The following is a 24,411-nucleotide window of genomic DNA, read 5'->3' on the forward strand; positions in this document are numbered from 1 at the left end:
ATGACTCATTTTAGGGCGTTACACGACAGACTGAGATCGAAGCAAGCGAAACGCAGATCGAGAACAGAGTCACCGAAACTACATTTGGATGTCACTCATGGTGTACCTAACAAGTGAGTACTTTTAATCCCATCATTCAGGCATAATTCCTCATCGAAACAAGTAGAGCCCCACCTGGTTATTTTTCTTACCACTACCCAGAACTTGTCTTGTTAGTAAAGTTTGATTTGATTGGCGCGGAACTTCAGTCTTCATTAGCCTAAGATTGTTTGCACTTGCTATTTCGTCAAATCCAGAAAGATTCTACACCCCGGAATATGTGGGAATATTCGGAAGACCATGTTTGTACTTTAATTGATATGTCCAAGTACTGAATGAATTAAGTTTTCTCCACTTTTTGGACAGCATGTAGAATTTGCCAACCAACCAACCACGAGCGTGTGGCACATTCGACGGGAATTCAGCCAGTAAATATTTCTAAAGGGTTAAATGGAACTGAATACAAACTTAACTCAATAATAAAGAGTTTACCATTTTATTCTCTTAAAGCATCTCAGTCTCAATATGAAAAGAAGGTCGTTGAGTTCTAAAGACGCCTTACTTCACCTATTGATATCCTTTTAGCTATCGAAAACGGAATTCCGGACGAGTTTCTAAGCATATGAAAGAATAGTTCTTGTTCTTCATGAAAGAAGTGCCGGCAAACGACGATAGTGACTCAGCTTAATTGATAAAATTATTATCGACCACAGGAACGGATCTCATTGCTTTAGTTAAAATCCAGTTTGTATGCTTAGGTTGTCATAAAAATCGCATACGAACAGTATTCAAAAAACACCTAGAGCACAACGCAGTACTCACTTCACAGTTTGGGATATCTTTTTTAAGAAACTCTGACAGCAAACTAGGACAATATAAAGACGGCCTATCTTGAAAATTTTCCATAATCTTATATTTTATTGGTCCTGTACTACGCTATATTTGTAGCAGCCGTGATAACTAAGTCGGCAGCTGAACAGAACTCTCTTACTTTTCATATGAGGACTTAAGAAATTTGCTGAAAATGCGTCGGTCTATTGATTACTTAGTATGCTGGTGATACTTGCAGTGAGACAAAAGCACAAATTTTTAGTACTTATGTCTTCATAATTTTCAAGTGTTTCTACACAGAGAGTTTAAAATCCTGTTCGGAGGTTTGCGACCACATATAAATCGAATTCAAACACCGAATATTTAAAAAAGTGCATTCAAACTACCATCTATCAATTATATGGTCAAATAGCCACATATGCTAAAAGACTGTTTCGGACTCAAAAAATCTTATAGTATGGTGCATTACAACCTCATTAGAAAACTAAGATCAGTAGACTGAATGTGTTATGAGATAGAGATACAAACGTGTATGGTAATTACTTCCATTACTAAAAATTCATGCTTCATTAAGACCTACTTTCCACATTTATTTAGAGCCTCTACGCCAATTCAAGAAATCCTTTCAAATAAATATCAAAAAGATTGGATCGATGCACAGATGAAGAAATCAGACAAAGTAGAAGCCAAGTTGCTTGGACTAAAGGTACGAAATGTATTATCAAGTAACATGTTATACTTAGAGCATGTCCAGAAGAGTTAACCATCCTGACACAGATGCGATGGTTAGGAGAAATTGCATGAAAAAAAACAAAGAAGAAAGCTTCTGGAAGTTGAAGAGGTTTGAACAAAATGTAAGTTTATGAAAACTTTTGAATAATGTCTAGACAATCTACTTGAACTGAGACACATATGGCTAGTAAGACCAGAAGAATTAAACAAGTGTTCCGATCAACATGTACAGAAGAACCCCACAAATCCTAATAATTTTAAGTGAGCACGATAAGCCATTGGCATTCGACAAACTATTGCGGAAAAACAAAAGTTTAGTATTTAGTGATGTACGGTTGAAACTAAAACGTCATCAGTCAAAAGGGTCGGCTAACTGGTTTGTGATCGCTGAAGTAATAATCACGTATACTAAGATGATAGTTGAAATCAAAGTTAGGCATAAGATTTTAAGAGTAGTTCATTGAACATAATAACTGACGTCTGACAACTAATTTTGATAATTGGTACTAAAGTGATTCAGAGGTAACTGAACGCGAAAAGTTTGGCAAGGTGTGAGATTCCCACCCATTTATATTACATATGTAATTATATATATAAACCCACTACCTAATATTTATTTCACAGCTTTTTATTGTCACTGAAATCTATGAGAGCTAGAATGGTGGTGCTCCTAAATCTTCTTACCTTAATCAATAGAAACTAGTGTGCGTATACAAAAGCAGAGCGTGTGAAAGTATGTTAACTACTCGATATCCCTTTGACAGTAAGCAACTTACTTGCCGTACAGATAATTACACTAGCACCTTCATTTTAAGAAGAAATCAACCAACTTCTATTGTTATTCAGCAAAATACCTCCCATATTAACTAATATGTTTGTTTAAAACAGTATGGGGACGTTGGACACTTAATAACACATGTTAGTAAGATAACCGTGATTACCGACCGGAAAATCTGTGACTAGGTGCATCGAATTTTCATCTCCTAGATTTGAAGTCTCATTATCGGCAAATACTTTCGATTACAAGGATTCATTCACTCTATTCAAACAATATTCTCTGTACCTAGCATCCTTAGTGTTAGTGATGATACTATTATTTAGACTTCTTTGAAATGTATTTTGCGAATTTCACCTTGGTGTGGGGTCGGTGTACAATCGTCCCAGGTCCTAAGTTTATTCTGAGTGAGTAATGACTATATCATAGTGCTTAAACTTAACCACTTACCTTTGTATTTTAATTATAGGCTGTTGGACGGATAAACACATTTAGAAATGAAGAATATAGAAAACTTGCATTTGAAAAAGATAAAAGCAGTAAGATATCACGAATCGGATTGCATGGTCATGGAATTCAACGTACAGGAGAATCTGCATAAATACCATTCGTCTTTGCGCTGCACAACTACGAAAAATACACTTATTAGGAAACAGCCCAAAATAAACTAGAAATCTGCAGCAGAGTTGTTCACCCTGAAAACAACAACTTCGTTATTTATTTTCAGTTTCGAGAATATTTTGGTGGTACGATAGGAATACAAGGGTCGCATTCTGTATGATGAATAGGAAAATAAGGGTCGTGGTAGTGCAACTCACCAAAATATGGTCTAAACTATGTTGTAGTGATACTGAGCTAAATGCAAATGAACCTTTAAAATACGATATACACATTTTGTAACTAAACAAAACTATTCTTAGGGTAACAGTGACTCAATAGTCTAAACATAAGACTTTCATTCACCAACTTATGGGTTAGCATCTTATCTAATTCACTTTAGACAATAAAAACTGTCGTCACACAACACATGTTCAGTAAACCGAAGTTAAAAAACTTGGTTATTACTAGTCTATCAACAACATACTTCGAAGCTGTTTACCAATCACAGTAAAACGTTTTTATAATATAAGACCTTTAAGGAATACTTAAATTTATACAAAACACTAAGACAAAAGTGACTAAGGGATTAAAACAAAGGTATTCAACTATGAAAGTCAATTTAACTGAATAAAAATTTGGTTTTGAGTACCGAATAGTTTCAAAAGTATGTGGAAAAATTAATTTACAGATGCAGGTCATTCAAAAAAGATATAAGAAAGACTAGATAAAATACCTAACACAATATCTCGATGAAACAAAACGTTTTCACAGGTTCTTATCTTTATCTGTTGGACTAGTTGAACCACACTGATTTGCAACTCCAGAAGTTTGTTTCTGATTAGTGTATATTTCATTTAGTGAAAAAGCGTTAATCATATTGTCCCAAGTGAATGTGAATTTCTGTATTGTTTTCTTAGGTGTATTGATTATAGCTGGTCTGCGTGTCAGTTCACGACCTTGACGAAATAAAATCAGAGTAGGAAGCTGTTTAGACCAGGAGGATGTATCAATGTTATATTTGACGCTGATATCTGGATATCGTATTACATCGATTTTTCCAAACTTCATAAGATCTGTTCCAAATTCTTCTGACAATTCTGCAAAGATAGGTTGTAGTTTAGTACAAGCAGGTGACCACACAGTATAAAAGGCAACGAGCCATGTTACTTTCGGGTTACCACGAATAACTTCTTGTTCAAAAGTAGTATCTCGCAAGTATAAAACTTTATCAGGCCCATTATAAACAGGTTGTTGTAAAAAGCAGGCTTGAACCAACCATAAAACACCATACAATATGGCATATACAACATTCTGTTTCCAGAACATAAGTAGACTAACAATTTTAGCAAACATGTAAAAATGAGCAAGATAATCGGGAACAGAAAATTGACGCTTATTGCGCAATGCGACGAAGCTTCCTAAAAATATCAACATTTCATATTCTTGGAGATTGATGTGACAATCGTCATACATCCATGTACAAAATAATGGTACAGTTTTTGATATAAAAAAAAGAGCGCTAAGTAGCATATTCACGATAAAGTATGGATGAAGTAATAGCTTCAAATCCCGTTTATGTTTCATCTGTAAAATTAAAAAAAGAAATGAGTGTTATAAATGAACTATGGAATCGCATCAAAGTGATAAGATTGGAGCCTCAATAATCAGGAATCATTAAAATGTTAATTATTGATCACAAAATACTACAAAATTAACGTGGTTTTCGGAAGTCTCTATGTATTATTCTGGTACTAATCAGTTGAAAAGAAAAGCTGGTTATGTCGTAAACAATTGTGGTCGTATACAATTTTAATAGCAACTAATAAGACCTATCAGAATACTTGACTAGGTCATAAGCTTAAGTACCATTTGGGTGACCCAAGTGATCAAAATGTAATTTAGCCTGGGGATCAAATGGTTATGCACTTGATATTTGGGAATTATTACTTAAGGACCCGAAGTTACAGTTTGCTTTAATCAAAACATTACCATCCTTCCAACAAAAGCCTTATATGAAACAAATACTCCTTTAAAGTGGGAAGCCTTAAGGTCATTTTCCATACTTTTGATCTGAAATTTTCTACTCTTTGAGAGGTTGTGGTTCGAAGGTTTGAGCATTTGACTCCCGAAATCGGGTGATGGGTTTAAAGATTATTTAAACAGTTTCGATTTAGTTTGAGTATTACCTATATTTGCTGCTAACCAGTCCTATGTTCATCAAGTTCTTTAGAGCTAATCAAAGTTTGTCAACAGGGTTGCAACGTGGCTACTAGTACAAGTGACTTGAAATCATGTAAACTTTCAAAATTAAAAGGTCGGACGCAACCGGCAAAATATCCTGAACCTAAATATGGTGTACATGTCACTAGTCAATAAAATGTACCTGTAACTATGTTTTGAACTTGCGCCATAGCCAGACACGTCACTTCTGGCTATTTTGGCAGAGGATGACCTTTTTACGATGGATAGATATATACACTACTTAACATCGAAACACAGTATACGCAAGGTCGTCTCACCTCACCGCCCAACCGTTGCTGCTACCTTGACGTGGTGGGTGGGCTTGCCTATCGTGATGATCCAATCGAGCTATGCTGGCTGGAACAATCGTTCCTCAAGGTCTTACCATGCCAGACAGTCGGGTGAAAGAGCGGTAAGACTAAAAGCAGCAATCCCAAGGTCCGAAGGCGAAGTCGTACTACCGACTGTACAGAGGTGTGACGGCAGTAAGGTGTTCTTTCAGACAACCAGCATGACAGCGATGCTGCCTTCCCACAAGGAGGGGTGGTGTTAGAAAAGGTCAACCCTAAAAATGCACACCTCGCCTTATCCCACGGATTTCCGTCTCCGGCGGTAAGGTCCTTTGAAGAACGGAGCTAACACGTCAAAAATCCCCCACAAAAACGCCGTGCGTGACCGGCCTCAAGCAGTTGTCCCTTGGGCACTGCGGTCACGCTCCCAGGTCGTTAAGACCAACACTAATCCGACTTCTTTTTCAGGTCCCTCAAGAAATACCCTTCCACGGTGTGGGCAGCCGGGAAGTGACATCAGCCCTTGAACCCGTAACAGCACACGAGACCAAGTTGGTCACTTTCAAATCCTTCCTACTCCTAATAACTCTCTTATCTCCACGACTAACCCTTCCCACGTCCTTTTATCACCTCGCACCGCTAGGGCAAACGATTCAAGTACACGGAACGTTATTCCTGGTCTCCTGAAACCACGCTCTAAACTACATGTAGGAACTTTTAACGTCCGAACATTGTGCCAAATAGGACAACAGGCCTCCCTAGCTAGGACTTTAGAATCTTACACCATCGATGTGTGCTGCGTCTCCGAAACGCGCATACAAGATCCGAGTAGTGTCATTCATTTGACCTCACCTAATCAAAATAAAGAACCATCTCGATACACGTTTCGTGTATCTGGAAGCCCTGATGCTGCTTCCCGTGGCCTCGCTGGAGTACATTTATTTATTTATTTAAACACATATATATATTGGTACAAAAGGGCACCAGATACATATGCGCCACACAAAATAATGAAAGTAGGAAGAGAAGGGATGAAAAGATAAGGCGGACTGAAATGTACAACCAGAAGACTCTTTCAGTTAAGAAAGTTAGAACCACTCTTTATGTAGAAAGTAAAAGATGATTACAGCAGGATCGCCACTGGCTTCTATTCTGAGCCATATCTGATAACGTCTCTACCCACTGTGTTGCACCGTCTCTCGGACCCCATCCAGGGAGTCGTGAAGGACCAACAGAAGCTAACTCTTTGCAGCTTTCTTTCATGCCACGACACCATGTCATACACTGACCTCCTCTCCGCTTTTTCCAACCAGTCCCAGAGTCGGCAAATAATGCACGGCGTGGAAATCTCTGGGACGACATTCGTAGATCATGTCCAAGCCACCGAAGTCGGTGTTTCAAGATGGTGACACCAATTGAATTATCGTCTCGGCGCCCGAACACACGATGCCGAACCTCTGCATTACTAACATGGTGTTGCCACTGTATATCAGCAATCCTTCGGAGACAACGATGATCGAACACAGAGAGACGTCTAACATCCTCAACTCGGAGAGGCCAGGTTTCACAAGCATAGAGCAAAACTGCTCTCACCGACGCGTTGTAAATCCGACCTTTTACAGCCAGACTAACATCACGAAGGCGCCAAAGATGGCCCAGATTGGCATAAGCCGCTCTGGCTTTCATTATACGTGCATCAATCTCATCACTCACACCACCACCAGCACTTATGTAGCTACCTAGATACACGAACTTCTCAACTACTTCAATCTGCTCACCATCCAGGGTGAGTACAGGATGAGAATCCTGCCAGTCTTGTAGGAGTAATTTGCACTTGGAGGGTGCAAAGCACATGCCGTACCTGCGGACACTGATTGCCAACTGATTAAGTGCGGATTGCATGCCTTGGGCATTATCGCACAGTAAGACAATATCATCCGCATACTCAAGGTCGAGAAGTCGTTCTCCAGGCAACATATCCACACCGCCATTACTTACATCCATCAGAGCTGTTTCTAGGATGTCGTCGATGGCAAAGTTGAAGAGGAATGGTGAGATCGGGCAACCCTGCCTAACCCCACTGCTCGAATGGAACAAGGGAGAAAGGTGGTTGTATGCCCTCACTCTGCCTGAGGTGTTCGTATACAGGGCCTTTAAGATGTTAATGAACTTCTCAGACACACCCTTCTTCAATAGACAATCCCAGAGAACAGTCCTGTCCAACGAATCGAAGGCCGCCCTGATATCAAGAAACACTACGATTGTTGGCCTGCGATAAGTATGACGGTGTTCTAACATTTGGCGGAGGGTGAAGATGTGATCAATGCATCCTCGACCAGAACGAAAACCAGCCTGCTCCTCGCGAGTCAATCGTTCTCGGGTTTTAAACAACCTACGAAGAATGATAGAAGCCAATAGTTTGGACGCAATCGGAAGTAGACTTATCCCCCGATAGTTGTTACAGGAACAACGTGAACCCTTTTTAAAGATAGGGACGACTATTGACTCATTCCATGATGTTGGAACACTTTCTTGCTCCCAAACCTTTGTAAACAACACAGTCAGTTCCTTAGCCAGAAAGTCACCACCATCTTTAAAAAGAGCCGGAAGTTAGTCATCTGGGCCAGGTGATTTGTAGCGTTTCAAGAGTTGGAGTTCCTTGAGGACTTCCGCCTCGTTTGGTGGATCAGTCGTCACCGGCCATGTGTGCAGAACAAACTGGTCGATGTTGCCGGAGCAGCAGGCCAGTTGAATTGACCTTCGAAGAATTCTGCCCATCGTCCAAGACGTCGAGAGATGTTAGTGATTGGCATCCCATCATCCTCGTAGATTGTTTCACTCACACCAGACTTCTTGCTGCCAGTGGCTCGGATGAGTTGGAAGAGCTTCCGGCAGTTACCAGATGCAGCTGCTGCTTCCACCTCATTAGCACGCTCCGACCACCAGGCTTCTCGGTCCTTACGCAAGCTTTGCCCGATTTCATTACGTAACAGCCTTCGTTTGTGGTCAAACGCACGGTCACCCGGAGTAGACCGATGGGCTTCCATCAGTTGTAAGGAGCCAGAAGAAACCCAGTGCTTGTAAGCGGGACGTTTCGCGAAGCCGCAAGCGGCTTTACTCGCCATTTTCATGGCGTCGTGAAGAAGCAACCAATGCTCATCTATACTTTTCGGTGGGGTGGTAGCTAGCCTAGAGGCTAGCTCCGCTCGATACTTACTTGCAACAGAAGTTGCAGCCAGTTTACTAACATCAATCCGTTGGTGGTGGTCAATCCTTCGGCCACTGAAAAGTAAGGTGAGATTGGCGCAGACCAGGGCATGATCAGACTCCAGATAGGTACTCCAAAAGGAGCGGCAGTCTTGTACACAACCACGCCAGCGGTAGCTGATCGCGATGTGATCAATCTGAGTCCAGGCTTGGGATGCAGAGGGAGGACGCCAGGTGGCACACCGGCGATGACTGTGCCGGAAGTTAGTGCTAGCCAGAAACAGGTTGTGGTCTGTGCACAGTTGCAGCAAACGGTCCCCGTTATCTGTCCTGCGACCAACAAGTCCCCATCGGCCACCTAAACGACTCTCTTCTGTGCCTAGACGCCCGACCTGTGCATTCAAGTCTCCGGCTAGTACTACAATATCTGTCGAACGCGCTTTCTGGAGAAGAACTGTTAACTGATGGTAAAACTCATCCTTGATTGCATCCGGGCTGCAATCTGTCGGGGCATAGGCGGAGATGACGAAAAGACACCGTTTCTCACGCTGATTTCTTCCTCCTTTGATGGAACTTTCTAATCTAACAGCACATAACCGACTGTTAATGGGGATCCAATCGATTAGTGCTGCCTCAGCCCTAGCGCTTAGTGCGACACCAACGCCAGCAAGACCAGACGAAGATGCCACAGGGTCCCCGGATAAGCGCATGTGGAACAAGCTTTTCGAGGCGACAGATGGAGAGCGGATTTGTAGCACTTCACTAGAGTCTTGAATACGGGTCTCGGATAGACAACAAACATCAACATTAAGACCTTCCAAAGACATAGCCAGTCCTATCTGTTGTCTGATATGCATTAGTGTGCGAACGTTGAAGGAAGCCAGCTTGAACGGCGTACGTGGTTTCAGAAAGACTGCTTCAGTATTCATAATCGGTGGAAGCATTCACTTTCAACCAGACAGTGACTGGAGATCGTTTAGATAGGACAGATTTTCCACCATGGGCGAGCTGCTGCATAAGTTGAAAAGTAAGGTTACACAAATTGGGGATAAAAGGGGGTGAGTTAGCGATATGGTAAATAATAATAATAATAATAATAATAATAATAAAGGTAATAATAATAATAATGTAAATTGTCTTGTTTCTAGTATGAGCAGGGATAGTATCGTCAATAGAGTTCATCATTTCATTTATTTGTGTGTGGGCTGTGATACTGCCCGGGTGCCCAAACCGAAGCAGGTGGCTTTCTTAGGGGGCCACACCCCGAGCCTTTGACCAAAAGGTCTGATCCACAAGGCAGTGGAGCATCGTGAGGAGATGCAGTCCCATGGTAGCCGTTGACCAATGACAGGTTCGTCAGCCATTCGTTCCATCAGGATACTGGAGCCCATGTGCACCATTGGTTTGGAATCAGGGTTTTCCAACTCCCCTAGGTGGACCCTCCGTGTCCACCAACCCGGTTAAAGCGCCGGACATTCGCTTTTCGTCCTCTCACTTTCGTAAACAACACCCCCGCCACGAGAAGGCAGTGAGTAGGACTTCCCTGACAGAGGCTATATATTCGCTGGCCATGTGAGAGCATTTCGAGAGGGAGTAGACTCTCCCCACTCTCGGCCGTACCAGGGCATTTGGGGGCATAGGTATAGGATTAAGTCCTAGGGCAGAACTAGCTCTTTTAGACTGGATCCCAGTAGACAGTCGTCTTTAAGAGATATCACTTTCATCATCTCAATCTCCTGGAGTTGAACTTTTACCGGGAGATTCACTTGTTGACTTAGAATACGCCGACGACATAGTTTTATTCAGTGAAGACGCTGACAAAATGCAGAGTCTTCTGACCACTATAAGCAACAATGCAGGCATGTTCGGGATGCGATTCTCTCCCTCGAAGTGCAAAATGTTACTTCAGGATTGAGTTGCATCGACACCTGAACTAATGATAGGGAGTGAAGTAGTTGAGCGTGTTGACTGCTTCACTTATCTTGGGAGTCTCATCAGCCCTTGTGGTCTGGTGTGTGACGAAATCTCAACACGGATACAGAAGGCTCGTCTAGCTTTCGCCAACTTGCGCCATTTATGGCGTAGGCGAGATATCCGTCTAGCAACAAAAGGACGGGTTTACTGTGCAGCAGTTCGTTTCGTCCTACTTCATGGCAGTGAAACATGGCCGATAAGAGTAGAGGATATTCGTAGGCTACTAGCAATTGAACAAAGGCGTAAATGATGCATTGATCTCCTATCCGAGGACCACCGGGTGTGTAAAGAAGGTGCTATGAAGGTGTTAGGAAACGGGTACTAGGTAATGATGTAAATCGACTGATGAAGTACTGAAACTTCATCAGTTGAGATCGCTGGGACATGTGTTACGTATGCCCAACCACCGACTGCCCCGACGTACAACGTTTTATGGTGTAAGAGTAGGTTGGAAGAAAGCTAGGGGCGGCCAGACCAAAACATGGCATAAATCCATGAAGTCGCTGACAAGTGGACTGGGTCGTGTTGGTAGGTGTAGACTACCTGGTTGGGATTCGCGAGATGATAGCAACCGATGGTTAGAGACCTTGAATGACATGGCTCAAAATCGTTTGCAATGGCGAAGGTGCATCCACTCTTTGTGTTCTACCAAATTCTGATTCTCTAAATTCCTCATGTCCCTGTCCTTTTTCTCTTTCCAAATTTATTTCGCCGTATTATACTCCTTCAATAACATCTTCAAACCCTTATCTTTCACATAATACTTATACTCTTACTACTTCTACCAATATGGGATTTGAATCGACAACTTCATCTCTGCGCTAATGTGGTATGGCAACTCGAACTGATGTACGTACGTACGAAGTTCTACGTTGTAACTAATTGACTGACTGACTCACCTCAACTAATAGTCGCGTTGCAACTGGGTTGATAAGATTCAATTAACCATGAAGACGAAATAAACATGACATAAGTAATCGGCAAACACTGTAAATATCTCATTTCTGCAACTGGTTAGTCCCCAGTTGAACAGCACAAGGGCAATGTCTTTAAACGTGACACTAACACACAGGTCTCCCTAAGACTAAAGATACATCATAGTGATAGGTAACAAATAACAAAACACTTTGGTTAAGAGCATGGTTCTGATTGCCCACAATCATCTAGCATGAGTAACAACTCTAATTCTCATAAAGCATCCATATACAATAACGTAAAAAGGTCAGTTTTAAGATGTTATTTAACAGGCAGTTATAAGTTATCACAGACGAGGTTAAAGGTAAATTCCTATCGATAAAAGGATAATCAGACTTTAAGCAGTCAACCAACTGACTGTAATGTAGATATTGCTGAGTCTGTACATTGGAATAAGCGTGTTAGCCATTAAAAAAACCCAACACTGGATGAATTATGAATGTCGTGGATAGTCAGAAATAATGCAAACCAATGTTAGAGAATAACTTTGCAGCGTATAAGTAACAGATCAGTCTAGGTAGATGCGAGAAATCTTGAAAGGTTTTTTTACTTAACTTTCTCACAAAATGTCAAGCTTCCCGGCAGATACACACTGGCAGATCAATACACTGACGTAATTTTCGAAAAGTACTTACATTTACGATGTTGGTATCAAAGATCGTATATACCAGTAATTAGTAAGTAGAAATAAGTAGAGAAATATTTTGCATTGTTAGTTAACGCTTTAAAAGATATGACACTACGTGGCTCCATGTTAAAAAGCAATGATGGAAAAAGTCAAGTAGTTTGTCAATTAGTGCAATCGCCATGTCCTAGAAAAACGTGGACTAATAATAAACAGATTTGTCGCGAATTACACCACAGACATTACCTGTATTGTGATAAGTGAGCAGAAGATGTGGTGGAATAAAGTGTTTGTTTCTTGAACTTTGAGTACCATATTCCCGTTCTACAAATACATCATTAATTAAGCGTTTTAAAAACACCATGGCACTACAGTATTCCCAGGATCACATGATAAGTGACTGATAGTCGAGACTATAATACACCCAGTCACAAAGCCGTACAGCCATTATCAAGAACAAAATTTTCAAGAAGCGTTTTGATGTCATAGTACCAATTTGGGGGAATGGTGGACACTGCGGTGTTCATTTCGGGGAGTGTGAAAGTATTGGTTTTGAGACACGTCACCTCGATGAGGAACATTTGGGGAAAATACACACTACTTGCATCGGGCTGGGGAAAAAGACATTTTGACCTTTTTTGTTCCCTTGGATAATTTTCTTAAGAAAAAACAAAGATTCACAAATACTATTACTTGTCATCTACAGGTTACTATGTGAGGACAAACAGAAGGTATTCAGAAGACAAATATCTTATGGAGATTTGCGAAGATTGTATTTTCATAGTTGAATTCACGAGTCGACCTAATCTGGAAAGTCATTGAGAACCTGAAAGCATTAGACAAACGTTTCGTCCTAATATGGAACTCCTCAGCAGTACGCATCGATGATCACAGGCGTGGAATTCGAACCTAAGACTTTCAGTTTCGCGCTCGAACCTCTGGACCACTGAACCGGGATCCAAAGGTATTATTGCCTAACTTCAATAAGTCGCATGCTTCCAGGTTTTCAATCGATTCGTGAATTGAACTGTGACAAAGATCATAATGAAGAACAGTGACCGAAAATACCTCTGAATACTGTTGTCGTAACGATTTATTTGATAACCCACGCCTTCAATCTACAATCCTTGTAGTCCAAGATATAAAAAATAAATTCCTAATATCTGAGTTATTGGAAGATTTTCTTTAAAACGAGATGTTTTAACTTTTTCACTCCATTCAGAAAAGTATTATACTAAGACTTTCCTGTAGCACATACTGTGATTTCTACCAAGAGTACCGATCATGGTAAATTTGGACAAGTGAATTTCTCCAGGCCTTACAAAGGCAGAAAATTTTCATTCAGAAGGATCTGTTTCGTCTTGTTTGAAATTTAATATCTCAAAGATGCCCAAGGACAATCAGTTTCTGTTTCATTTTGGAAAGTACTAGAGGGTGAAGATACGACCGGTATTGTAGTTTTACAACTAGCAACCAGTAACACCCTCTATATTCGAAGCGTCCCCCAATCGGTTAAAACCAGAAGTCAGATGCAAAGAGATTGGAAAGATATATTTGATTCGTTATCAACATATCGAGAAGCGTTTACTCTAATCTGGCTAGTGAACGTAGGAACTGTTTCCCACGCTGAGTCGTAACGTGATCTGGTGCGGATGCACGACCGAAAGCCTTCAGTTAAACAAGTCCGCTTAAAACAATGTGGTCAGCATCCAGTGTCGAACACTTAAGAAGCCGTTGATTTTGGAGAATTATTTACAGCTACAAGGCTATGTAGTCTGTGCTCGTCCTGGGAATGATGTTCTCACAGTTAATGCAACTTTCCTTTGAAAGAGTTATCAGGTAAAGTTCCATTCAGATAGTGGGGTAATCAATTCCATTCATTGATGATTCTCTCAGAAAGTTGATAGTCAGATGTCGATTAACCTATTCTGAAGTTATGAACAATTTCAGTGTTCTCGTAAATTCTCAGTTTTTGAAAACCAGAGAAGTGAGCACATATCAGATGTACTTTTATCATCAAGTAATTCAAAAACTGTGATCAAGTCACCTTTGGTTTTTTTCATGGCATCGGAAGTAGGTTTAGCTTAGCAAATGGAACATCATACGGGAGCTGTGCTAATACCGGAATCAGCTTAGTTGCGGTTCTTTGAACCTTGTCCGACAGCTCATTGTCTCTTTTTAGGCAAAAGCTAGCCGCTTGTATGCAGTATTCGAGTTTAGGACGAACGACTAATTTATAAAAAGGCGAAGCGATTCTAACATCTATATGGCACTAAACATAGGGTTTATATCAGCTCACGTACATTTGAGTTTGTACACATTTAATTTGGTTAAGCCTTTCTATTAACTTATTTAACAAATAGAGTCATTCGTATAACAACAACCTATCTATACCATTGTATTTTTATTATTGTTGCGCCTGTATGAACATGTATGCTTGAGCATTGCTTACCGCCTACTAACACATTCATTCTTTTAGCTTCAGTCCTAATCGCTTAAATGATTCGATGACTAGTTCATTACCTTTATATATGTACATTTTAGTTCTATTCATTGACTCACTCGCTCGTTCAATCGCTCGCTTGTTCTTTGACACTCGTATATCATTCTTATTTTGAAGCTCTAAACTATCGCTTTTTTGCCACTCTCCATATCTTGGCAGTGTCAGTATATAACAAGGCCGACGATGATAGGAGACTAGGAAGGTCATTTACATACAGGAGGAACAACACTGACCCCAAAACTCTGCTATGAGGCTTTCCGCTAAGTACAGTTTCCGAGCTAGACAACTTCGAGTTCGCCTACACCCAACTAGTAAGTCCTTTTCCCACAAACATAAATTGCTTCTAATCCCGACATTACATAACTTATATAAGAGTCGGTTGTGAGAAACTTCATTGAAAGCCTTATTAAAGTCAACGTAGGCTTCATCTGTACGTGACTACTGATCGTTAAGAGCGCACCAACTTTGACGGGTTACTCATAATTTTATGGGACAGGAGTAACCTATTCTAAAGTCATGCTGATTTTCAGAAAGAATCCAGGTTTCATTTGGGTACTTGAACAAATCTCTTCGAATAATTTTTTCCAAAATTTTGACTATCATGCTGGTTAGGCTAACAGGTCGGTACTTCTAGTGTTTGTGTCGTGTACCGATTTTGGAGGTAGGGCTTACTATAACATTCTTCCAGTCTGGGTTGCAGATAGATTGAAACATGTGCTTGAGGGATTCTCGAAGAAATGTGCTGGTTGCCTTAGTAACCCGGAATACATTTTATCGGTTCCCATGGATTTGCCTATACCAAGCTTATTTAGCAGACCAAAGACATGGTTACAGTGTTCAGAGTGTGTGGAGGGGTCGTATAAACTGAGGGAGAGAGCACCTCAACGGCAAATACATTGCTAAAGTAGTTTGAGAATATCAGTTGTTTACTTTAATCGCCCTCCACTAATGATGCAGTACTACTGTCAGTATTGCTGTCCCCTCATAATGCTGGAATATTTCTTCATCTCTTGGTCCTTTTGGTTTATGCACGAGTATAAGAATTTAAAGTATTCTATAGACTCCTTAACAAGTTTTTCCTTGTATAACCTTCTAAATTTGCAGAGGGTCAAGACACAGATAATTTAGTCTCGTGTAACCTAAATCTCTCCCTCTATCTTCTCCTCTTACGGAGAAGGGTGCAAACCTCTTTACTGAACCACTGTAGAGAATTTCTCTGACCTCTGGAAGTAGTCCAAGGTATATGTGGTGCAGTGACTTGTGTGTAAAAGTTTCTGAACACATTCTAAGGCGTTGAATGCGAGGCTCTAGTCTTATGAACTAGTCTACTGAGGATACTGTGTGTAGTGTCTTGTATATTTTCCTTTCAGACATTTGGTCAGGCTTGGGCTCACACATCCTCGTTATTGACAACCATATGAAACTCTTACTTAGGAGTGGGATATAATAGAAGATTGTGACGTTTTCCTCATAATGGTCCAATATGAGATCTATTAAAGATAATTCGGAGTCTGGGACGTACCTGGTTGCTTCATTCACATGTTGCATTAAAATGCATGTGTTAACCGCATCAAGCAGTTTCTGTCGAAAAGAATCTTCTAATAATTCAGTCCTCAGATTTTTATAGTCTGCAGTAGGCGCGTTAAAGCCTTCCAAAATTAAACAAAGACCATTTGATGATCAAATGTTGAGATTGTCTAGCAAGACCTCATTCAGCTAACAGTTTTGACAGCCGTAGATGAAACAAATCAGCAGCTCTTGCTCTTTGTATTTCAAGTGGTGAACAATTAAGTCACACGTCCCACTTTAATGGATGTGTTATCAATAACGGCAAAGGAGTTAGTATTTCTGATGAACAGAGCTACTCCTCCCTTACATTTCTGGTTTCTGTAGGCCCCTGATAGTATGGAAATTGAAAAATCAGGTTCCTTATTATTTACAGACTGCGTCGGTCACGTTCCTATGACTGTAATAACTTCCACCTTGACATAGACTATCTGTACACCTAACTCCGATAGCTCGTACAGCGAACTCCGAGAATTTGTGTGGCAGATCCGAAGACGATTTAAATAGCTTCGCCCAGAACGTAAAGTGGTTACTCATTAGTCTCTGTCGAAGCTTCACCATCCGGGAATTTAAAATTTTAAGGTCCCTATCGCCAGTATCTAATCTTATTTTTAGTTCCTTCTCAGCTTATTGTCTTTATATGAGCACCATTTGGTGTGCTCTCGAACACGTCTGCTGGTACTTTACTAAGCAGCATTCACCATAGCAGTGGCTTAAGATAGCAAGCTATCTGCGTGCGAGCAACATTTCCGACACAACCACGCGTAGCAATTTTTACTAAATCATTTGAGAGCGGCAGGGGTTGGATTCATGCCGGCTTCGTGGTATCATTCTTTGCACTCATCGCACCTCGTGCCAATTTCCAAAGGGTATCGACAGGCTGAGCGTTAACAGTTGCTTTCTATGCACCATCCAGCCATCAATCACAGGTTTTCAAAAGGAAACTAGACAAAAACATTACTCGGAGACGAAAAAGGCTGATGATCAGAAAAAGCGGATAATTGGAAATCGTTAGAACCAAAACTGCAAACAAATACAAAAACAATTAATGTGTTCAAAATTAAGGATGACAAATTGCCTTCGAAAAACGATACTGCAGGTGGATACTTTGACTGAAATAAATTCACTCAAGGCGAAGATGGTAGTCGAGATGTATAATAAAAAATACTGTTCACTTACCACTGTTTCCCCTAATGGAGCATAGGCCGCCGACCACTCTGTCCTAGGCCTTTCTTTCTAGTTCTATCCAATTTTTGTTCATTCTTCTCATGTCTGTCTCCATTTCTCGGCGTAATGTGTTCTTTGGTCTTCCTCTTTCCCTTTGGCCTTCAGGATTCCATGTGAGGGCTTGCCTTGTGACTCAGTTGGGTGATTTCCTTAATGTATATATACATATATGTATATATATATATGTATATATATATGTATATATTCTGAAAATAATAATTACAGAATTCACGCCAGTCTACAGGCATGATCAATTTGATACAAATAGTAACATTAGATGTAAAAAACAAACATATGATATAAGATTGTTCTAAGTTTGTCAGTTCAGTAATTGTTTAGGTAGTGCAATTATGATATGTATTACAGCAATCCAATGCATCAGCAGGGAACTTTCAATTTTTTCTTAATTGTATAGCCTGTTGAGTGTGTTATTTAAGGTTATTTCTTGTGCCAGAACGAATTACTGATATCTATCTACAACTAGAGAAAGTAAAATGAAAACAGAGAGCACTGAACAACAAAACATTGATTACCAAAATATGTTGGTCAGGTTTACCACTGTTCATGTTAGATGTTGTTCAAATACATTAAGGTTTTACTGAGGGAATTCACTAAGAAGAATGGCTAAACATTTACTTACTTACTTACACCTGTTACTCCCAATCGCGCATAGGCCGCCGACCAGCATTCTCCAACCCACTCTGTCCTGGGCCTTCCTTTCTAGTTCTATCCAATTTTTGTTCATTCTTCTCATGTCTATCTCCATTTGTTGGCGTAATGTGTTCTTTGGTCTTCCTCCTCTTCTTCGGCCTTGACTACTCCAAATGGGGGCTTGTCTTGTGATGCATTTGGGTGCGTTCCTCACTTCCAGCGCTTCCTGATTTCTTCCTCCACTGGAATCTGGTTTGTTCTCTCCCACGGTAGGCTGTTGCTGATGGCAGCTGGCCGACGGGTCCGAAGTATCTTGCGTAGACAACTGCTAATAAATACCTGTATCTTCTGGGTGGTAGCCTTTAATGTTCTCTAGGTTTCCGCCCCATACAGTAAAACTGTCTTGAAATTTGTATTGAAAATTCTGATCTTGGTGTTGATTGACAATTGTTTTGAGTTCCAGATGTTCTACAATTGTAGAAATGCTGCTCTTGCTTTGCCGATCCACACCTTCACATTTGCATCAGATCCACCGAATTCATCAGTATTGCTACCCAGATATAAAATGGTTTAAACACCATCAAAAACTCCGTCAAGTGTGATTCGATTGGTGCATGATGTATTGTATCAGATAATATTATTTTTCCATGTGTATGTTGAAACCTACTACTGCTGAGGCTGCTGCTACACTGCATTTGTTGTTGCGTGTGTGATAGAAGAGCCAGATCATCCGCGAAGTCTAAATCGTCAAGTTGCATCCTGCCTGTCCACTGTATCCCGTGATTTCCTCCAGATGTTGACGTCGTCATGATCCAGTCGATGACCAGGAGAAAGAGAAAGGGTGAGAGTAAGCAACCTTGTCTAACACCGGTCTTTACCTCAAATGAGTCGGTGAGTTGTCCTCCGTGGACGATTTGGCAGTTTAGTTCATCATAGGAGTTCCGTATGATATTGACTATCTTCTCAGGCACGCCGTAGTGTCGAAGAAGCCTCCATAGTGTCGTCCTGTCCACGCTATCAAATGCCTTCTCGTAGTCAATGAAGTTGATGTAGAGTGATGAATTCCATTCGATTGATTGTTCCACAATGATACGTAGAGTCGCGATTTGGTCTGTACACGATCTATCCTTACGAAATCCAGCTTGTTGATCTCGAAGTTGGGCGTCTACGGAATTCTTCATCCTGTTTAACAATACTCTGTTGAAGACTTTTCCTGGTATTGAGAGAAGAGTGATGCCTCTGTAGTTATCGCACTTGCTGAGATCGCCTTTCTTTGATATCTTGATCAGAAGTCTTTTTTTCCAGTCTGTTGGTACCTGTTCTTCGTCCCAAATCTTACTGAAGAGGATGTAGAGTATCTCGGCAGTTGCTGTTGCACTTGCTTTCAGTGCCTCTGCCGGGATGTTGTCTGGTCCCGCTGCTTTGCCGCTCTTGATTTGTCTAATGGCCATGCTAATCTCCTCAATTGTTGGTGGGCCAACATCGATTGGGAGGTCTGTGGGTGCTGCTTCGATGTTGGGTGGGTTCAGTGGAGCTGGTCGATTCAAGAGTTCTTTGAAGTGTTCTACCCACCTGTTTCGTTGTTCTTCAATGTCGGTGATTACTTTGCCTTCCTTGCTTTTCACTGGTCTTTCTGGCTTACGGTAATTTCCAGCAAGTTTCTTTGTTGTATCATACAGTTGTCTCATGTTTCCCTCTCTTGCAGCCTTTTTCGCCGTCATCGCTAAATCTTCCACATATTTACGTTAGTCAGTTCTGATACTCCTCTTCACTTGCTTGCTTACTTCTGTGTTTTCGGCCTGTGTCTTAGATTTTTCTGCTCTTGATCGGCTGGTATTGATTGTTGTTTTCTTGTTCCTCCTTTCTTCAATCTTATCCAGTGTACCAACAGTTATCCATCCCTTGTGATGGAGTGCTTGTGGCCCAGAACCTCCTGACACGTTGAAGTGACTGCCTCTTTTATCCCTTTCCAGTTGCTCTCCATAGTAGTTCCCTCGATACTGAGTAGCTCATGAAAGGCCTGGAACTTGTTGCTGAAGGCTATGTTGAATTTGTTGAGTTTGTCAGTATCCCGAAGAAAAGCCGTATTAAACTTTTGTGATGTCCGCCCCATTGTTCGATGCTTCTTAAAATTTTATTTCATCTTGGCGACCAGTAAATGATGATCTTATGGTACATCAGCTCATCTCTTGGTCCTCACATCCTCCATCGCTCTCCTGAACTTTTTGTTGATGCAGCTATGGTCTATTTGGTTCTGGGTAGTGTGATCCGGTGAAGTCCATGTGGCTTTGAATATTCGTTTGTGTGGGAATATAGTGCTGCCTATGACCAGTTTATTGAAGATACATAGGTTTGTAAATCTCTCACCATTTTTGTTCCTGTCTCCCAGTTCATATCGTCCGATGACATCTTCGTATCCGGTGTTGCCCATTTCAACCTTGGCATTCAAATCTCCCATCAGAAGGGTCAGGTAATTTGTTGAGCATTTCTCGAAGATTGACTGTGGTGAAATTAACTCAGCGAAGAGTAAAATTACTGTCCTTCATAAATAGCGAAAGTAATACTGAAAATTCAAGCAACAGTTGTAGGAAATAGAAATGCAACAATTATTCGGGGTTTAACAGCTCTTTTACACGCATAGTCTATATTAATCGAAGTATGCCAACTCAGAAGTCAGAAATGAACGGCCTCAAAAATATATTTGGAAAGCTAACGCTTTGTCGCGAGACGTCTGGTATAAGCTTGCTAGTAGTTGCAAGGTATGCGTAACATGGTGTACGCACTTGTGATTTGGTGTGGATGTGTGATCGAGCACCTTCAACTAGGGTGATCCCAGTAGAACAAGTTTTGTTAGCATCAATGTCAAAGACTTACAAAACTATTTATTGCATGGAATTTTTTTGCCGCTACAATGGTTAAGTCGTGTCTGCAAACATAGACTCGATAGCTGCGTATAAACGAATTTCATCAGACTATGAAAAGATATATGAAACATTCCGAATTCTAATAGGTATAACAAATCTCAACAGCTATATGAGGAACTCAAAGTGTTTAAATGACCATTAATTACCGTATTTTTTCACTGGTCTTGTGATGTGTTCTACTGGATCTTTAAATTTGGCTTGCTTGTAACTTTTGCCTTTCACATTTTCATTTTAGTCTTGGTTTTGTATGGTATTTGATAGATTTTGTTCGAGATTTCTGAAAATTTAGGGTTAATTGAAGAAAATGTTTTGTAATGACTATTGGAACAGTATTTTTGCGTTGATAGAAAGCAATTTACGAATAAAATTTTGGCGAATTTGAACAGAGCAAGAATAACATGGTCTGCAGAGTGTAGTGAATTCTTTTTATTTCACGGTTTCTTATCAGCTGCATACAACCTAAAATTGCAATTATCAATCTAACTATTAGGTCACGTTTGACATACTTTGAGTTATAAAGTTATGACAAACCATTATAAGAGGGATGGAAATAAACAAAGTGAAGATCGACGTGTATTTATACATCAGGAAGTATTACTCCAGAGGTTATGTTAGGGCAATGGGATCAGTTAGTGATTAGGTAATCGTTCAATATGGTAAAATAAACAAATTTGTGAACACTAATAAGATTGAGTCAGGGATAAATATCAGAAGACGTAAGAATAGTAAAAAGCAACGAAAAGGTTGAAGATAGGGTTGAAAGAACGACCAAAATTAACAAAGGTTATTTGACAAATATACGATTATCATGGCAGGGAAAGACTTGTCAAATTTTCTTTCTGTATACATAGATCAAACCGGAGACGTTTGATAACTCCGCGAAACGAAGAATGATGTCTTTTGCCTGTTGGTTATTTTAAATGCAACACTTTCATTCACTTCATGTCAACTATCTAGATGTTTTGTAACTGCACCTGTGAAGAATTGAATCTCCTTCAGCTGTAAGTTACTAGGAATTTGTTTGTAAAACTTTGTAGAGGCCCTTCTCTGTGTCCTTCTTAAGTACTTTCTAATGCATGTACATTTAATTTCAAAAGTGTGATTGTAGATGACGTCAGAAGTGTATTGATCTAAATTGAGTGATATAATAAAAACTTGGTGTTGCATGGTGAAACCTGTTGGGCGACAGAGAAGCTAATTTTTAGTACCATCTTGTCGATTCTTCCTAAAATCTAATCTCCATTGAAGGGAAGATGCACGGCGACAGGTTTCTTTCCATGAGTTTGTTGTTTAACATCCTTGAAGTTTTGTTCTCCATATTTCATGATGAATTTCTTAAGTATCTTTTTTTCCTGGGATTTTTTTTTTCAGAACAGCCAACTCCTCACTTATTATCCCATTTGAGCTTGAAATCCAGGCTCTAATAAAGAGCGTTTTGATTAGACACCTTTTGTAACTGATGGTGTTGTGAACGCGAACACAGGTGGGGACAACCAATACATTCTAATACAAAATTCAGAATATCCTGGAAAAATACTTCATTTGCCAATTTCTATAATTTGTTCTTCACATCTCGTATGATTCTCCCCATTCACAATTTCTTACTTTTTCCCTTTCTGTTCTCTTCGACCTTATCTTCTCAGCCTTCTGCTGCCAGGCTTTCCATTTCTGATTACTACTACGTACTACTTATGTCGACAGACATAAGTAGCATACACCACAATAGGAAAAAAACTGTTGAGGTCCAAATTCTGTTCTAAACACGTTTCTTTCCTACACATACTTTACTCGAGACATCCACAATTTTTTTCGCCCTCCTCTAAGATCTAAAAAATTGAATTGGTTATTTCCTCCGTACTCCACTGTAAACGTTTTGGCGGGATGAGATTTTTAAGTAGCTAAATAACCAAGAAGCGTGGTCTACATCACCACTAACCAAAATGAGAAACTTGCAACACTTTATCGCTAATATGTTAAAAGGCTTGAATGTTCTGCACGTATATATTGTTGACTGATTGTAATTTATGTGAAAGAGAATCAAGATCTAAAAATAATCATCAAAATAACACTTCTGCGAGTATAAAGAAATGACAAATTAAGATCAGTTCGTCGGAATTCTTTGAACACACTCTCGAGGCATTAGTCCATTGGAAAACAAAGTTGCGGCTATTCTGAAAAGCTTGCAACAGATAGCAGTTGAGCAAAACAACATGAGTTGTAAAATGTGATTAATTAATTGCATCTTGTTTCCTTCCTTGTAGCTACACACAAGTTGATAATTTTGGTTTGTTAGAATTTTTACCATAATATACATTCACATCCCATGCAACTTATTTCTTATTATTCATTTTTTTGGAATATCAACTCATGCTAGCAGTTGAAATTAACCAAATACAGCAACTTGTATGTATCTGAGGAGAAAACAACAGATTAGAATATATATTAATCTCATTCTCTAATGGACTTTATTCCGGCATTGTTTGAATCTGTTAAAATACCCCATTCCTTTGATGTGAAGCTTTGAAACTCCAACTGAAAGCCCTCTATGACAATTGACAGTCACAAGCCCTTGTTGGTAACCCTACATCTTCTAAAGAATCTGTTGTGCCTTATGAGCGCTGGCCAGGACAACTTCCCCAATCATCAATCACAATCTGGTCTATCTCGCGCTCACTAATCACTTGATAGCCTAATCTCTCTGACTCAGTCAATTACACACCCGGCTGGTACTTTTTTTATATTGAGCCTACAGCTAAGTTCCTTTTGGACTGTTATTAGCAAGCTTCTCACAATACTCTGCCTTCAGACTAAGGTCTTCTACAGATATGGTTTATTTACAGACATACTGAACGGCACCATACGATGAAATAAAAAGTAACAAACGAAAACAAGCCGAAAGTTGTTGTAGATAGTGAGTAATATTCTTATAACATGAAGATCTTTCGAGATTCTTACAGTAGGGTGTTCTATCCAAGTCCTGAAAACTTTACTTATCTCAACTTGGAGAATGAAGACAGCGTCGACTAGTTTACTTCCGAAGGATTTAATAACTTTCGGAAATACCCAAAGACGAGCTGTGAAACCAATACATGGTACCTATCCCAAACTATCATATCTCTACCTACTTGAGTAGATGAAACAGAAGTGAAGCTGTGACTTTCAAAATTATAAGTACTCCTGAAATTAACTCCGCTTGTAGCCCCTCCGGGAGCTACTGCCGGTCCCAAGCCCGGATAAAGGAGGAGGGTTGG

The 24,411-nt window shown here is 40.2% G+C and overlaps 2 protein-coding genes across 2 annotated transcripts; one reads left to right on the forward strand and one right to left on the reverse strand.

Moving 5' to 3' along the window:
• Positions 1 to 2,978, forward strand: Smp_004160 (hypothetical protein; the record flags this gene model as incomplete). Its single annotated transcript, XM_018795973.1, has 4 exons — positions 1 to 113; positions 1,468 to 1,576; positions 1,614 to 1,724; positions 2,847 to 2,978. 4 exons carry the CDS (start codon positions 1 to 3, stop codon positions 2,976 to 2,978), a joined length of 465 nt encoding a protein of 154 aa, XP_018650232.1.
• A 764-nt stretch (positions 2,979 to 3,742) lies between these two features.
• Positions 3,743 to 4,561, reverse strand: Smp_004170 (hypothetical protein; the record flags this gene model as incomplete). Its single annotated transcript, XM_018795974.1, has 1 exon — positions 3,743 to 4,561. One exon carries the CDS (start codon positions 4,559 to 4,561, stop codon positions 3,743 to 3,745), a length of 819 nt encoding a protein of 272 aa, XP_018650233.1.
• Positions 4,562 to 24,411: the final 19,850 nt, after the last annotated feature.

This window comes from Schistosoma mansoni, chromosome 2, assembly GCF_000237925.1.
Source record: "Schistosoma mansoni strain Puerto Rico chromosome 2, complete genome".
Taxonomy (NCBI): Eukaryota; Metazoa; Platyhelminthes; class Trematoda; order Strigeidida; family Schistosomatidae; genus Schistosoma; species Schistosoma mansoni.